Source organism: Littorina saxatilis, linkage group LG12 (assembly GCF_037325665.1).
Source record: "Littorina saxatilis isolate snail1 linkage group LG12, US_GU_Lsax_2.0, whole genome shotgun sequence".
Taxonomy (NCBI): domain Eukaryota; kingdom Metazoa; phylum Mollusca; class Gastropoda; order Littorinimorpha; family Littorinidae; genus Littorina; species Littorina saxatilis.
Window position 1 is genome coordinate 5,359,283 of NC_090256.1, and position 17,916 is coordinate 5,377,198.

At 46.3% G+C, this 17,916-nt stretch overlaps 1 protein-coding gene across 2 annotated transcripts in view; it reads right to left on the reverse strand.

Annotated features, from left to right (window-relative positions):
* The window catches only part of LOC138981121 (huntingtin-like), a 71,176-nt gene that overhangs the window by 40,817 nt on the left and 12,443 nt on the right, over positions 1-17,916 (reverse strand). For both annotated transcript variants that reach the window (XM_070353960.1, XM_070353959.1), the window contains exons 15-24: positions 17,053-17,153; positions 16,310-16,571; positions 15,248-15,408; positions 13,431-13,573; positions 12,455-12,590; positions 2,279-2,481; positions 1,347-1,462; positions 868-1,053; positions 343-563; positions 81-156 (exon numbers count right to left, since the gene is read on the reverse strand). In XM_070353960.1, coding sequence (XP_070210061.1) covers positions 81-156; positions 343-563; positions 868-1,053; positions 1,347-1,462; positions 2,279-2,481; positions 12,455-12,590; positions 13,431-13,573; positions 15,248-15,408; positions 16,310-16,571; positions 17,053-17,153 — 1,605 coding nt within the window. The remainder of the gene's footprint in view (positions 1-80; positions 157-342; positions 564-867; positions 1,054-1,346; positions 1,463-2,278; positions 2,482-12,454; positions 12,591-13,430; positions 13,574-15,247; positions 15,409-16,309; positions 16,572-17,052; positions 17,154-17,916) is intronic.

The window sequence follows — 17,916 nt, forward strand, 5'->3', positions numbered from 1 at the left end:
GGACGAACTCACGCTGACAGCGGCCAACTGGATACAAATCCAACGCGCTGCCGACTGAGCTACATCCCCGCCCCTCTTACCTTGTCAACTTTGCTACTTGGCTTGAGGATGGCTGGCACTTTCCTTTCCACACGCTTTTTCAGCCACATCAAGGAACTGCAAAAAAAGCAAAGAAATATAAATTCAAGACCAGCGCATCAGAGAACATTGCGTAATCTTTTTGGTGTTAAAGTATGGCATATAATGCTGCGTGCTAGGGTGTTGCAAATCTCTCTCATACCTAAATGGCTCGGAGTGACCCCCTTTGTATGAAGCGTAGGGTGAGCAAAAACATATTCTTACCTGTTTGGATCCTCAGTATCCATCTGCGTAGCAGCTTTGTATGTTGCGTTGAGCAGGGAGTGAGTCAGGTGAGCGTAGGGCTGACCCAGGCAGTTGTGGTACAGGCCAGGCTTGCCACTGGACGACAGGCGAGTGGCCTTGGCCGGTCGCACAACCCCCGCATTCTGCTGCTCACACTCCCACTGGCTGGCCAGGTTGGTGCCGAACAGTGCCTTGAGGAGCTGTGGATTGGAGGTTTGTGCTGTGTCAATGCTTTATGTACCAGAGTGGGACAGGAAGAGACAGGAACAGATAGAGACAAGAAGAAAATCATAGGGGGTGGGAGGAGGGGCAGGGGTAGAGGCAGGCGGAGAGATGGACAGACATCGTCTTCAATAATACACAGATGATCCAAACTCCCTTCATGAGAGATAGAAGAGAGCAGTTCAAGGACCTGAAGGCAGAGAGACAGAGAGGAGCAATAAACCCACCCATGCGTAAACACACACACTCTTGCTCTCCCTTCTCTGTGTCTATTCATCTCACCTGCTGAACACACAGCACAGTGGAGGTGGGCTCCAGCACCACAGTGCTCTTGAAGTAGCTGAGGATCTCGTCTGCGTGCTTGCCGATGTCAAATAGCGTGGCAATCTCCAGCAGCTGGGCCATCACATCAAGTGCGGTCCGCACAAATGAACAGAACTTGTCTGTGCTACTCAGGTCTAACGAGATCTGTTCCAAGAAAAACCACAAAGAATGAAGAAACAGAAAGCCAAGGTTATGGTCAAATTCTGATAAGAAATTTCTCTGAAATGTTAGAGTCCAGATTATGGTCGGGTTTTTAACAGGACATTTTTGTCTCAAATGGTACTCCATGGAAAAAAAGAAGCATGAACAATACAAATGTTTTAAAAACAACTCTCTGGACACTCATTTAGACCCAACACAAAATGTAAGAGGCTGAAACATGCAAAGAAAGCAAAAGGAAATTTCCAATTCAAGAAACGCAGGAAAGAGTAATTTACCTTGTAATTTGAGTATGCTCCCCTGAGAACTTCGTACAGCTTCACATACTGAGGCAAATTGTAGAATGTTCCAATGCCTTCTTTCTTGTTTTTCTCTTTTTCTGAATCTTTTGGCTCTGTAGAAAAAGACATTCCCCACGAATCATTGGACTCTAGAGAAAAATACATCTAAAATGAATAACCATCAAAGACATGAATTATTGGGCTCTGAGAAAAAAGAAAAGAACTGAATTCCCATCAAAGACAGTCCCGTCTGAATCAAGTGCAAATTACAAGGAGGCCATTTATAATCATACATTATACACCACCTCTTTCTACATATTTTTGTTTCTGAAGTAAAAACAACAACAAATGCAAATAAACCAACAAGACACCTTGATATTTTTAAATGTCCACCCAATCCACACACACTGCCATGCATATCATCACCTTGATATTTTTAAATGTCCACCCAATCCACACACACTGCCATGCATATCATCACCTTGATATTTTTAAATGTCCACCCAATCCACACACACTGCCATGCATATCATCACCTTGATATTTTTAAATGTCCACCCAATCCACACACACTGCCATGCATATCATCACCTTGATATTTTTAAATGTCCACCCAATCCACACACACTGCCATGCATTTCATCACCTTGATATTTTTAAATGTCCACCCAATCCACACACACTGCCATGCATATCATCACCTTGATATTTTTAAATGTCCACCCAATCCACACACACTGCCATGCATATCATCACCTTGATATTTTTAAATGTCCACCCAATCCACACACACTGCCATGCATATCATCACCTTGATCCAGATTCGAAAAATGTACAGCCTTTCTGCATAAGGAGAACGAAATCATGAACTAAAACAGAATCAAAATCAACAGTAATGTTGACAATAAAAGTCCGTGACAGATGCTGACCTTTGGATGGTGTTTTCTGTGGTGTCTTAGAATCTGCACCTTGGGCGGTTGCCAGCGGCGACGAGGGTTCTTTCTCCGTGCCCTTGACCTTGCGCTTGACGGGACTCAAGGACGGTGCATTGGGGAGGGAGGGGAGGGATGGTTTCACCTGAGGGGGACCGGGCACCGTCTCATCGATCACATGGGTGCACGCGTTCAAAATTCTGTTGAGGAAAAAGCAGATGGCAAAGAACATTACTGTACTACTTGTCTCCGAAAACCTCCGAAAACCTCATCAGAAATAAGAAAATTCGTCCTTAGATCGTGTTTTGTTATATAATTAATAATAATAATAATATGGGAGATTTACAGAGCGCTTTACGTTATCTAAGCGCTTTACAATGAAAAAAAAAGAAAAAAGAAAAAAGAAAAAAAACCCATACATATACAGGCAAATCCGGATAAGACGAAATTGAAGGGACCGAATTGTTATTGTGTCCTATCCGAAATTTCGACTTGGTCATAGTACAGTGGAACCCCTCTCTAGCGACCTTGAAAATGTTGACAAAAATCGGTCCTTATGGAGGGGGGTCCTTACAGAGGGAGGGGGCGGGGCCACAAAGAAAGTCACCTCAGATTTTCTTAAAAAAAGAAAACAGAGAAGTTTGAGTTGCTGACGACCGTTTCCTCAAGCAAACTGCTTCGATTTCATGTTTGACATTGTCGATGGTGTCCACCAGTTCTGGTGCATGTTTCAATGCAAAAAGAGTTAGTTTCTGAGCAAGCATTTCTTTACAGCAGTCCCTGCAATGATGAAGGCCCTCCGAGAAAGAGAGTGAAAAATCGGCCACCGTTCTCAGCATCGCGTATCTGTGTGTAACCTCTTTCATTGACAAGATACTCTTGTTTCCCTGCAGCCTTGACCAGTGAGTCGGTTACCTAATCTGTGAACCCTTCAGTTGTGTTGCTTTGTCAAAAGTTAGACACAGTCAACTAGTTTTGCTCTGAGTGAACAGTGCAGCTGGCCTCAATTAGCCGGTGACACCTCTCTGGCCACAGCACCAAACAGTACATGGCTGGGGGGAGAGAGAGAGAGGGGGGGGGGGGGGGGGGTAGCTGGCTAAACTCAGTGGGGTGTCCGGTGTCACTGAAGTCAGCAGGAAGAGCATTGGAGAGAAATAGAGAGGTGTACTCTTCCAAACAATTTCCAAGGATCAGTTGTCAGGGCTTAGGGTAGTCAGTGAGGGAGAGTGAGAGCGGTTTGTGTACAGTCCGACTGAAGAGTGAAAAGTCACTGCCACAAGATCGACATGCAGTCAATAAAGCCAGACAAGAAGAATGATTATGACATGCGGCTCTATCGGCTGTTTTTTTTATTCAAACTGGTTTTCAACGCTTATTCTCACAAAGCATCTGCACACCTGCCTCTGCCTCTGTGCTGTGTTTGTGTGGCTGCTTTCGTATGATGTCAGTGCATGGTGAGTGCATTCACTGCCTTGTCACCACTTCCCCACCTTTTTCAGAATGTTTTCTTGGAGTTGGATAATTCTCCTTACTCCTCGCCCCCTCCTTACTCCTCGCCCCCTCCTAACTTCAGTTCATACTTTATTGCGTGCCGACTGACCAGTCGGTGTGGCGTCCGTGTAGAGAAGGGAATAAGGTTACACAATGCGCTAGTGTGAGACGCCAAGTTTCGTGTTTCGAGTTGCTGTAGTAAATATAGAGTAAACTCGAAAATTTTTAATTAAATTTTGATTTAATATAATATACTTACCCAATTCTTATGAATGCATTGACTTTAGTCCCACATGCTAGATGTCGAAAAACCTCTCAAATTACCTGCCCTTAGTAGGGTGGTAACCAAGCTAAAAGCGACGCCATAGCCGTTGCTATGGCCTGACCTTGCTCGGTTACCCATAACACCCTGCGCACCACGTGAGCGCCAGCATCCGTAATAATCATTCGAGACTATTAGTCAAACAAACCCCCAAGGACATAATCCAGCGGGGACGGATGGGAGGGTATTAACTATAAGAATTGGGTAAGTATATTATATTAAATCAAAATTTAATTAAAAATTTTCGATTTAATCACATATTCTTACTCCAATTCTTATGAATGCAGATTCCTCCTAAAGGTGGAGGGAACCTACTTATGTCCTTGTAAGAACCTGCCCTGCAGCAACTAAAACCAGCAATGAACTGGAGCCGTCTAGCCGCGTGCAGGAGAAATCCCAAAGATAGAAACCGATGAACACATCATCTGACCTCCAGTAAGCCGTTTGCAAAGCTTCGCCTAGGCGACCAGAACGCAACACGGCAATAAATGTAGCAGAGCCCCTAGAGAGAGACAAATAAAAGATGTCTCTTTCGCTCCATTGTAAAGACATAAGAACCTGAGCTAAAGCTCGTGGTTCCAAAAGACAGTAACGTCAAAAAAATGGATTAAAAAAGTCTAACCAGACAGTTAGAAAATCCGAATCTCCCGGAGCGAGAATCCTCCCAAGAGGAGGGAATCAAACACCAGAGGATATTGACCAGGTTTCTGAAATCCCAAAACCTGACCAAAAACCGTGAACAAACGGAACCAAAAGCCCTAAGGCTACATCCTCTGGCAAACCCCAAAAGCGCATGCGCCTCACTGCCCTATAGGGCTGAGGCCCAGAGTAAGTAGAACAAAGTCCCACGCGCTAAACAAGGGGGAGCCTCTAAACCTCGTAAAACAAGGTCCTTTGATCATGCCCACAAGAGCGCCATGAGCAACAGAAGAGAGGCCTATTTGTTTCAAAACAGCTGAGATAGCCGAGACGCCGGAACCTCAAAGAAGAGGCCCAGCTGCCCAAAGCCAAAAACTGAAACAGAAGTGAAAAACCACCTGGCTTGAGAGAGGGGCGCTAAGGAGTTGCACCCCCGCTCTAAATCCCCAATTGGCCAAAGAGGCCAAACAAGGAGCATACACAGATAAAGTGGAGGAAATATATGCTTCGTGCCCAAAGAACAGAGTAAGAACCCATGATCTACAACACAAACAGCACGCCTCCAGGCCCGTAAGCAGATGGGCCAACCCCTGAGCAAGCCCTGAGAGGACCTGTTGAGCGAGTCGGCCCGATCGCAGAGCTGGCCGGGGAGAAATTCCCCTGAGAAAATGATTTAGTGTGAAAACCCAATCAGAATCCCTTATACTCTGTCTGACAGGGAGTGAGAACTTGCTCACCCCAGCTAGTTCACATAAGAAGCAACAGACGAATTGCCCGAATGCAACAGGACATGCCTGTAAATAGCCAAAAAGGAAAGGCTAGTAGACTAAGAGCTACTGCTCCTAACCTCAGGCAAAAGAGAAGCCCAAGGATTCACGTCTACATCACAGCCTCAAGACTGCAATCGCCATTGCAGGCCCCATCTAGACGAAAACGCATCCAAAAAGCGGTCTAAGTCCAGGGGGAAACAAAGCTAGGGAAAAAAGTCCCCTGAGCGATCCAAAAGGATTCCAGCCACCTTCCGGCGTGGAGGAACCCACTCTGGAGGAGGACCCTCATGTCCCAGACCTGTGAGGCCGAACCCCCCAAAAAACTTGAGGAAAGACTAGAGGGCCAGCATAGCTATCGATACCGTCCGACCGAAGATCGGGTCTAAAGACCCCGCAGAGGCCTGCTCTCGTGCCAGTCTGGCAGTGAAAAGCGCTAAAAGCCTCCCTATTCTCTCTTGTGTGAAGAATAAACCTTCCAAGAGACAAAGTCGAACAGCATGCTCAGGTAAAAAACCTGGGATAAGGACAGCTCGGAATTTTGCCTGGTTACTGAGAGCACCAGGCAAAAAGCCTGGTTCAACACCAAAAGGAAGTGCAGCTGACAAGCTGATTGACCTTGAAAAAGCTCAACCAGCCCCCGAGATAGTCCAGAGACCAACACCCCCAGAAACCGAGCCCTTTCCTGTGTGCAGAAACGCAGAAGGAAAGCTCATGTGAGAGCACCGAGGAAAATCTCAGCCAAAGCTGAAAGCTCTAGCCCATGCCGACCCACCTCCCGCAGAGAGGGAGGCGACACTGAACCAAAACACCCCTTTGTAACCGGGAGCGCATAAATGCGCTGCCAGAGGTCCACGAAGGAAGGGAAAGATTCCAGCTATTGAGTAAGTCTTAACGACCCCCGAAAAAGCCTGACCCTTGCTTCCTTCAACCAGCATGAAATCAAACCCCTTGTAAAGGAAGGAGATCACACCAAGCAAAAACAGTGTGGGCCTAAAACGTCACCGAGAAACTTCTCCGCTCAGTGACGACCCTAGCCCAAGCTGCCAGCAGCCTGGCTAAAGCCTTACCCAAGGCATCCTCCCTAACCCAAAAGAGCGTTCAGGGAGGATAAGATTGCCTATAAGAAAGCACAGAAGAGAGTCTCAGCCAAAGCAGAAAACTCCAAACCATGCCATCCTAGCTCCTCAAGAGAGGAGAGGGAGGAGTAACATCATAAAAACTCCATGTTCCCTGTGGTCTGTAAGCGAAGCCAGAAACTAGCCCCTGGCAATAAAAAATGCGGATCAGACCCTGAGCCTGAAAATTCCCTGCTATCTTCTTCCGCACTAAAAGTGAGGACGAAGCAGCCTGAAACCCCGAAGCCAGCAGTCCCCTGCGTATAAAGCAGCGGGAAAGGTGTAGGATGAAGACCACTATCCTAAGGTGCGGAACAAGCCAAAAGTGTGGCATGAGGTAGGCAATCACCGGAGACTCAGCAAATGAAACAAATTGCGAGAAAGCCTGTGAAAACCCAAAGCCATCCCGGAAGAGGAAGGAAGAGAGACACCCCCAACCTATCCGGGACAAAGTAAACTGCAACAGCAGCCGCTCTATGTATGGGAAGCCTACAACCAGTAGGCAACCCTATACACTCCCCCTCCTCCAACAAGGAGTCCGAACCTAACCACCAGTTGTGTAAAACACAAAAGGAGGGGAGACCGGGGAGGTCGCGCACTAAATACTCCTGCCGATAACACCGCCAAGAGTGTGGATGAAAAGCGTGATCAGTCTCTGACTGCCAACCCAAAACCGCCCACCTGAACAAGAGGTGGGGGGAAGAGGGGTTGGTAACTGGCACAGATCTCTGCCGAGAAGGAGATAGAGTGGAGAAACAAGACAAAGCCGGGCCCGGCGCATCTTACCCCACCCACTGTGCGAGAGAAGCATCCCAGTGCTAAGAACCAGACTACCTGGTTTGAACCACAACTCACCCCAAGTGGGGAGGGGGGTGGTCCAGCACAGCCGCAACCCCTAGAGGGGGTAAGGACTGAAACAGAGAAACGGCCGTAAACGGCCGATCCTCGCTCGTCCACCTGCCAAAGCCAATTAAAGTAGCCCTATCACTCACCCACCCCTAGGAGGGGGGGGGGGGGGTGACCTATGCTGGCTAAGGACAATGACCACTGGCCAGGTGATACTATAGCCGAGTCCCCGCAGACCATTGTGAATACAAAGAATGGGAGACTGGAGAGAAAGAGTATATTCTGTCTCCGCCTGTCCCAGGTAGACAGCCGGCACAGCCCGTGCAGAGAACAAAACGGAGCAAAGCTCATTGTTCCCTGACCACTGTGCGAGACACCCTGCCGAGAACAAAAGAGAGTCAAGCTCATTGTTCCGCGACCGCTACCCGCGACGAGCGCGGGCAGCTAACACAGCCACCTGTCCCAAATGGAGCAGAGAAGGAGTATGTAACGTAGCCTGGAAAGCCGTACATAGCACCCCCGCTGTGTAGAAAGGCCTCGATAGAAGAGGAGAACGATTGACAGGCCAGGACCATAGAGGCACAGACTGTGAAGACAGTCTAACAGCGCCCACCCCGTCCAACCCAGAGGGAGGGAAAGGGTGGACCCGCGACAAGCGCGGGCAGCTAACACAGCCACCTGTCCCAAAAGGAGCAGAGAAGGAGTATGTAACGTAGCCTGGAAAGCCGTACATAGCACCCCCGCTGTGTAGAAAGGCCTGAGCCACTCCATGCCCCAGATGGGGAGGGGGGTGGCTCGTCACAGCAGTAAGAGCGACGGAGAGAGACGAACCGAGCAACGGCCGACCCCCCTCCGTCCACCTGCCTTAGTCCTATAGCCCACCGCCCGCCCACCCCGATAGGGGAGGCGAACGATTGTCGGGCCAGGACAATTGAGGCACAGACTGTGAAGACAGTCCAACAGCGCCTACCCCGTCCAACTCAGAGGGAGGGAAAGGGTGGAACGCTACTCCAGCCCCCACCCGATCCCGCCCGGTGGGCGGGAAAGAGTGAGCCACTGATACCCCCCCCCCCATCCTGCCCCAAATGGAGCAGAGAAGGGGTATGTAACGTAGCCTGGAAAGCCGCCACCCGAACGCGCCCGGGGGGCGGGAAAGGGTGGGAAGCTAACACGGCCCCCTGCCCGCAAAGGGCAGAGTGGGACAAGCCCTGGCCGTGACTTACCGTGCCCCCCCACTCCCCCTTCCTCACGGTAAGGGGGCTGCATGACCGACCCAGCAGTGCTGTTTTTAAAGCAAGCAAAGCGGCCAACGCAGGCGGGGAGCTGGCCCCCTCTCCTAAAGGAGAGAGTGCTCGCGAACAACCCAGTCTACCAGTGGCAGAAAGGACTGAACCGAACTGGCCATTTGCACCAGACGACGGTGCGAAGCAGGAACGCCCCCCCTATCCCCCCCCATTGGCGGGGGGCTGCGTAACACACTGTGAAGTACCGGCGGTAATCAGAGTGGTTAGACGCAGGCAGGGAGCAGGCCCCCCCTCCTAAAAGGAAGGGGTGCTCGAGAACAGCCCAGAGCCACCAGAGGCAAAAAACGGGCTGAACCGAACAGGCCATTAGCACTTGACCACAGTGCGAAGCTGACGAACGGGAGGGCGGGAACCGCCGATCGCGCCTGAAACAGCTGAGAATACAGACCAAAACATCGTTAAGTCCCCCCAAAAGGAGGACATTGACTGATTCCTCTTACGCAGAGAAAGGGGAAAGAATAGCCACACGGCCACCCCCCCCCTAATCAGTCGCACCGACGACGATCCAACAAAAAGTCTATAAGAAGCCTAAAGGCTGATTAACCCCAACAGGGGAAGCGAGCTGTGAAAGAACTGAACCCGCCCTCGGAGGGATAGGAACATAAAAAGAAGTGCTGTTTGACGGATCTAAGACCCGCATAATAGGCAAATCAAAGTTCTTAGGCTACTCTTAGGTATAGTTTTCTAAACCAGGCTAAGAGCCTTGTCACCCTCCAGTCTCGCGCCACGTTTAGCTTTGTTGTCGGCCATTTTAAGACCGGCGAAAAACAGTCACCCAGAACAAAAACCTTCTGCGTGCGTGTTCAACACAAAGCTATCAACATTTATACCAAACATAAACAGGAAAGATCTCACCAAAAGGTAGACGGACAGGTAGACCCCCAAGAACCGGCTAGTCTCAAGGACGAGCAGGCATGAGAAGGCCAAAGTGAGAGCGAAATTCGGACACGTCCACCGTGTGTTGTCGAAAGTCGAGAATGATTATTACGGATGCTGGCGCTCACGTGGTGCGCAGGGTGTTATGGGTAACCGAGCAAGGTCAGGCCATAGCAACGGCTATGGCGTCGCTTTTAGCTTGGTTACCACCCTACTAAGGGCAGGTAATTTGAGAGGTTTTTCGACATCTAGCATGTGGGACTAAAGTCAATGCATTCATAAGAATTGGAGTAAGAATATGTGATTAAATTTGTCTTTGGGACTGACTTTCTGTTGTGTGCTATCCGTCTTTCGACTTACGTAAGAGAAATCCCATTTCGAGCTCAGGGTACTTTGTACACATAGATAAAGAGGGATAATTCCGGACCAGAATTTCTTTGTGTGCTAAGCGAATTTTTGACTTAACCGTTTGTGAGTTAGCTGGATTTGCCTGTACATACAAAGCAAAGCAAAACAGCAGGTGCAGCAGCATTCAGCACACAAGTGAACAACGAAACACTACATCAATACAAGCTGCAAGCATACTAACACAGGCAAAACATTCAAACATTCAAACACCTGATCAAAAATGCACCATATTGAAATAAAATTGATCAAAATACTGTGTGAAGAAGTGTGTTTTAAAGTTTGATTTGAAGGAACAAAATGTTTGGCAGTGTCGGATAGAGTAAGGGAGAGAGTTCCACGCAACGGCAGCAGAGTGGGAGAAGGCTCTCTGGCCGTGCTGTTTGCGACTAAAAGAAGATAGACGGAATATTCTAGTGTCTACAGAGGAGCGGAGGGATCGTGAGGGTGTATAGAGTGTGAACAGGTCAGACAGGTAGGATGGGGCTGAGCCAGATATTATTTTGTAGCAGATACAGCAGCACTTGTATTGGATTCTCAGCTCTACAGGGAGCCAATGAAGTTTCTTTAGCAAAGGGGAACAGGACTGGGACCGAGGGGCTTTGCAGACAAGCCGGGCTGCAGAATTTTGAACGCGCTGCAAAGGATGGATGACAGACTGAGGACAGCCAATGAGAACAGAATTTCCGTAGTCTAATCGAGAAAGAATGTAGGAGGAAACAAGGGTCTTGGTGGCATCTTCGGTAAGGTATGGGCGGATAGAACCTATTCTCTTAAGCTCGATGTAAGCGGACTGACAGACTTTCATAACATGGTGTTTCATGGAGAGATCGCTATCAAGAAAGATGCCAAGATCACGGACGGAGTCTGAGAATTCAATAGTGCTGCTGCCCAAAGTGATAGAAGGAGGGAGAGAGAGAGAGGAGGAGAAGGAGGATTTGGTGAAACGAATGGCTTCTGTTTTGTCACAGTTAAGTTTAAGCTTGTTAGTGGACATCCAGAGTTCAACGTCAGCAATGCAAGACTGAAGGGAGGTGGTCATTTGGGCATATTCTGAGGGAGTCGCTGAGTTCTGAAGCTGAGTGTCGCCAGCAAACATTTCGTGGGAAACGGAATGTCTGTCGACGAGGTCAGTCAGAGGGGAGGTGTACATGATGAACAGCACGGGCCCGAGCACAGAGCCCTGGGGAAAGCCAAAAAGGAGGGAGGTTTCCTGGGATGGGACGTCGTTTACAATTACAAAAAATTTTTCTGTCTGAGAGATAGGATCTGAACCAATTTAAAACTTAATTTTGGATGCCGAAAGTGTGCTCAAGGCGGGACAGTAGGATTTCATGATCAATTGTATCGAAAGCGGCCAAAAGGTCTAACAGGAGGAGCAGGGAAATGTTGTTATCGTCTAAGGAAGTCAAGATGTTGTTGAGGATACTAAGGACTGCGGTCTCTGTGCTATGGCCCGTGCGGTAATCTGACTGGTGCGGAGTGAGGAGGTTGTTGGCAGAGAGGTGGGAGGAGAGCTGGTCTAGGACTATCTTCTCTAGGATTTTAGAAAGGAAGGGAAGGTTGGAGATGGGCCTGTAGTTCCGCTGTTGGGGATGGTCAAAATTTTTTCATGAAAATACTTAGAAAAAACATCTGGCAGTTTAGACATGTCACGTACGGTTGGAAGGATGACCTGTTTTGCTTTACCAAGCATGGTGGTGACAGTGTTAAACAACTCTTTACAAGATGAGGATGCTGCGACCTTGGATGAATAAAAAGTGGTCTTGGCGGCATCAACAAAATCTATGACTTTCATTTGCAACTTTCACCGTTCATGGCTTTATTTTCGTGTTTGTGCGAGGATTTACGAAGGAACGGAAGCACTAATCACATGACGTCATCAATACTTGTGCTTTTGAGTAACAAGAGTTACCTCCCTTGCATTGAAATTGTTGCATTGATTTTGTCGATAATCCGGCTCTCAACACAAATATAAAGGTGCATGTAGCATGAATCAGGCTTACTTTTCACAGGCATGTCCAATACTTCACTTTGAAGATAGATTTAGTTGTCTAGATGGGGTTTTCAGGGGTTTTCGGAGGTTTTTGGAGGTTTTCGGAGACAAGTAGCACCCAAACATTAACCCTTCCTCAAAATAAAGCCTCATTGGCCTTCTTCACTAAAGGTAAGTTTACCATACAAAGCCACATCAGGTGAAGTGAAGGTCTACAAGTCATGTTTTGAGGTAAGAATACCAGACCGAACTAGAGGTAACAAATATCCTTAGATCTTCACAATACCCACAGAAACAGAATAAACATGATTGGCTACTTCTTTTCACACGAACAGCAGAGCTTGGCTGAACCACACACACAAATCCTCATCAATTCTGAGATTTGTTTATATAATTGTTCTCCACCAACCTGGCCACATGCGTGAGAAGATGTTCAATGGAGGGGACCAGCATGCGATCCATGACGGCCGCCCACTTGTTCTCCTCCCCTGCCCCTGCCATGCTGGCCATCTCGTCCGCTGACCGCAGAGACTTGTAGGCAGAACCTGTTGGTGTGTGAGTGAAGCCATGACACAATTAATGTATGCTATGAAAAAGAAACATGTAGCTGACATGAAAGAAAAAAGTCCACGCATTGTGAAGCCATGGTTTGGACTTCCCACATATCAGTATAACTAACAGCCAAACAACAGACCTGCATTGTGAAGCCATGGTTTGGACTTCCCACATATCAGTATAACTAACAGCCAAACAACAGACCTGCATTGTGAAGCCATGGTTTGGACTTCCCACATATCAGTATAACTAACAGCCAAACAACAGACCTGCATTGTGAAGCCATGGTTTGGACTTCCCACATATCAGTATAACTAACAGCCAAACAACAGACCTGCATTAGCTGTTCCTTGGTGTGTTGCTATTGCTGGAAACTGTTGGCTTACATCAGCATGCATGCAGATGTCAAATGATTTGATGCTAAATTACTGGAAAAGTTCTTGCCCAGCAATGTCTTGAACAGCTCTGCATGTCCGTACAAACCAAAGAAAACTGCCTAAAAACACGCTCCATACAGGATAAGTCGCTCTACAGTCCCAGATAACTGAAGCCTTTCCTTGAAAATCAATTAAACTTCATCTCAAAAAGTTACCAGCCAACTGCATTTTGTCTTTAAATGTAGCTTTTCCATGAAATGTCAACCTGCAGTGATTATGCAAGCAAACTGTAGCAATGTAAGTTGCTTGTTCATTTCAATGCTTGTTATTCTCTCAGGTGCCAGGAGATTGGTTCCGAATAACCCTCACTTACTCCATTACACATGTCATATGCATTTAGAGCGCTTACTTCCCTTTGTTTATCAGATGTAGCAATGTATCCAGAAGCCTTACCAGCAATGAGGTTGCCAGCAAACTGCAGCATATCCTGATGGGTGGAGAGATCCAGCGTTGCCTGCGTGAACAGCATCAGAGACAGGATCACCTGCAACGGCCCTCCTCCTATTCCTGCTGTCAGCTCTTCCAAGCTCAGAGAACTGAAAACATTCAAACAGGACAATACAGTGGAACCCCCCTTTTAAGACCCCCCAATATAAGACTCCCTCCCCTTTAAGACCATGTTGTCTAAGACTTTGTCGTTTATAACCCCTGTAAATTTACCCCCATTTTAAGACTCCCTCCTTTTTAAGACTCCCTCCTTTTTAAGACCTGGTTTTCTCAGATGTTTGAAGGTCTTACTAGGGGCGTTCCACTGTATATAATTTGTTTCATGAGACAGAGAGCACCAAATCATTAAAGGAAAGAAACAGACCAGATGGAAAATCAAAGACAGTGTGTGGGCTGCCAACAAAGCATTTAAATCACTTGGACGATAGGGAAAGAAAAGAACAAAACCATGAAGTATTTAAATGAGAACTTAGCTACTTTAAAACCTATTTTTTTGCTCACTTTGCTGGCTGATAAGTTGAGTGATGTACAGTCGAGATCGCTTTACACAAAATGAAATTAGAGACCAATATTTTTTTTGAGTTAACGTTTTTTTCGCGATAACGAAAATGATCAAACTATTTTGAAATCGGTTTACTTGCAGCAATGTTCGTGAAACTCGTTTGAACTGCTGACGCGATTCGGTTTCAGCTTTCGGTTTGAACGGAAGTACTCTTTTGTGTAAGAATACAGCCCGCGCCTTGTTGTTGTTAACTTCGCAGGAGTCTGACTTTTGGGTCGCGTCATTTCTCTGACAGCGAATAAAAGGCTATTTCCAAAGGAAGCCGCTTTTTTCCGTGTTTTGACGGGCCAATGAAGTGATGAAATGATTAAAGTATAGAAGATACCCGTTTTAAGTATAAACGCTTCAACAGAGTTGATCGGTGCTGACCAACCGAACAAACGCGCGTAAGCCGTAGAGTGTTTTCGGAAGTGGCTTCAGAATCTTGATTAGTTGATACACCGTGACATTTGTGTGCCATCTGCTCCAATTTCCAAAGTGAGAGATTATGGAATTATTGGGAAGAATATGCACGCGCAAGAAGCAAACACCACAAGAGAGCTGTACCGACTTCGTGATAAAGTCTAAGTTTACATTGACCATTTCATTCTTTCTTTCAATGAGTCGTGCAAACACGTGAACACTTCTCGCTTTGGAAGCTACAAGTTGAAAAAAACAGTTGTTTGGTGGTACAAGAGACCGAGAATCGGCTTCGTGTAAACGTTTTTTGCGTGAGTCTCAGATCGTTTTATTTCACATTATGATGGTTTTTTTAGTAGGGTTTATGAAGGGAATGATTGGGACTGACAACACGTTTCGGGTAATGTTTTTTTTCGGCTTATCGTTTTTCGTGTTAAATGATCTCGATTGTAGTGTCAATCCCAACCCACATCTTCTAGGACAGTTGTGAACTTCCCTATTCCCCCCTGATTTACATCACCAGAAACATTCTGATTTACATCACCAAAAACATTCTGATTTACATCACCAGAAACATTCTCCCTATCACTGAATGTGATGAAGACAACAAGCTCCCCTCAGGCCTACAGACTATCTTTTATCATGACCAGACATTCACATCTTGTGTCCTGGGCTTCAATGTGAGTACTGTATTCGTACATAAAATATGCACATATTAAATCACAAACAGACAAACACTGTCAACATCTGAGGTAGCTTTCACACTGCAACACAGAAGGACAACATGAAATCTTGCACCGACCTGGAGGAACTGAGAGACCTGCTGGGAGGGCGCTTCACGTTGACACGCCCTGAGGAATCTCGCGTCGTCATCTGTTTGGCTGGACCACACCCCCATGCTGAAGCGTACGGTGTTACGAGGAACCTCTCCGACAAGCGGCATAGCGCTCGGCAGCATCCACTCTGAATGTAAAGGTATTTATTTCATACATTTATTTCATATTTTCATTTCAGGTCTTTATAACATACCAAGGGAATTGCAGACATGTTAAAAACTGAGTGAGACTACAAACTGATATCACTTTTCAAGAGAAGCACTACATGTCACAAAGAAATGTTCATTGCGTTTGACTGATTTATTTACTAATTACTTCAAAACATTTCCTTCAATTGATTTATTTGATGTTTTCCTTTCAAGTCTTTAAAACAGGACATTACCTGTACAGGCTTAACCATGTGTAGTTAATAAGTTTGCTCTTTGCTGATCCAAAGCAGGTCAACCAAAAGAGCCAAAACAGACAGAAACAAGAAGAGCAAACGCTCGATCGAGTCACTTTCGCAGTTCTGAATATTATATGAGGCATCAGATGGACAGGAAGAAATTGCTATTCACAACACAATGAGTCACGTTCACATAAAATTTGAGCCCGGTCACTTTTATAGTTTCCGAGAAAAGCCCAACGTTAAGTTGTGTGTTGCCGAACAGAAAAGGCTAGTTATCTCCCTTGTTTTTCTGATAACGTTCGTAAAAGGCTACAGATGTAAATACTTTGATGTAAAGAATAATCCTACAAAGTTTCAATCACATCCGATGAACTTTGTCAAAGATATAAAATGTCTAATTTTTCCTTTGACGCTGACCTGTGACCTTGAAAAAGGTCAAAGGTCAACGAAACCATCGTTAAAGTGTAGAGGTCATTGGAGGTCACGACTAAACAAAATATGAGCCCGATCGCTTTGATAGTTTCCGAGAAAAGTCCAACGTTAAGGTGGTGTCTACGGACGGCCGGCCGGACAGACTAACACTGACCGATTACATAGAGTCACTTTTTCTCAAGTGACTCAAAAACCCACCACTACTCACCGTCAAGGAGCGTGACTGAGACACCAAGAGCTGGTGCATCAGCATCTGCACGATGCGGGACAGAGAGCTCTCCACAGCCGGCACAACCTCCTGCAAGACGTTAAAGTGATACGGCGGTACCAGACCCTGCACCAGGGGCGGAGCCTCCATCGAGAACTCGTGCATGATGGGATACAGCAAGATGTCTGATTCGTCCTTGGCTGCGGCAATGACGGCGTCGTGTTGAGGGTTGTCCACGGAGAAGAACAGATTGGGTATCAACCTGGAATTGGCAAAGGTGTCAGATTTGTGTACAGTCGTACCTGTCATGACAGGCTTCTCTGACAAGAGGACACTTCCCAAAAAAGAATACTGTAAGTTGTCTCTCCGTCTATGGACTGAATCAAAATGTATGTCTCATAAAAGGCAATCTGCAGAGAAGGGACACCTTTGGCCTGATCCCAAAGGTGACGGGCGCAATAGCCTAGTGGATCAGATGTCCCATCTGAAAGGCCGAGTGTTCGAATCCCGGGCACACCTGGTGGGTTGAGGTTGGAGATCTTTTTGGTTTACTTTTGAGCTTCCTGAACCATGGTAAATGTGGTAGCATATGACATCGCATATGTGGTGGTTTAAGCAGTAGGGTTAGAACATTTAGGGTTAAAACTAATGAACACACACAAAGGTCCAAAGTCGAAACCAATGGTAGCCAACCCTAGCTTGAGAATATTTACACACAACCCCATTGAAAAGCTGAATTTTACCTGATGAGTGATGAAGCAGAAGCATTGCGCACCCTGCCATCTTCATCCCCCAGCAATGGTATAATGACTTTCCGCACATAATGCTGCTGTAGCTGGATCCTCTGAAACATGAATCAGTTCAATGTTTTGAGTGCTGTCATTTCTTATGTTCCCAAACTATCCTGGAACAGCCCACAAGAGGGCACTGGTGACTCTTTCAGTAGGTTTAGTCTATCCCCGGAGGTAATAAAGTGAAAACAGGCAATAACATGATCTACCCCCAGGTTCACCGTCCCACTGAGTGAATTTCAAACGGTTGCTTTTCTTTCAACTCAACTCAACTCAAATTTATTAATCCATATGGAAACTACATTGTAACAATACTCTTTTCCAATCAAAAGAATAAGAATGCATAATAAAAAACAAAAACATCATAAGAAAATAAGTAAGTATGATTATTATGAGTATGATCACAGTCTCACTAACGCAAACAGTCATCCGTCAAGTCAAGTCTGCCAACACACAACTCACTTACACAACAACAACAGCAACAGCAATACAATTTAACAAAAACCATAATTCCAATAACAAAAAGACGTCCGAGAGTCCACCTCCACATCCACGCACACACAAGGTATACAAAGCACGTCAGAATGTGACGTCACTACCATGGGGTTAATTCAGGAGAGAATGCCAATATGAAATTGACCCATTTACCTTAATGAGGATTTTATTCATATAAATTATTTTGGGAACCTTTTTCAAGGATCATTTACAAACAATGGATTTGTCTGAATTGACTTTTCCAGAACGGAAATGAGTAATAAGATCCAAAACTGTGCATTCAGACATGATAGAAAAGAGGACAAAAAGCAATTCACAGGG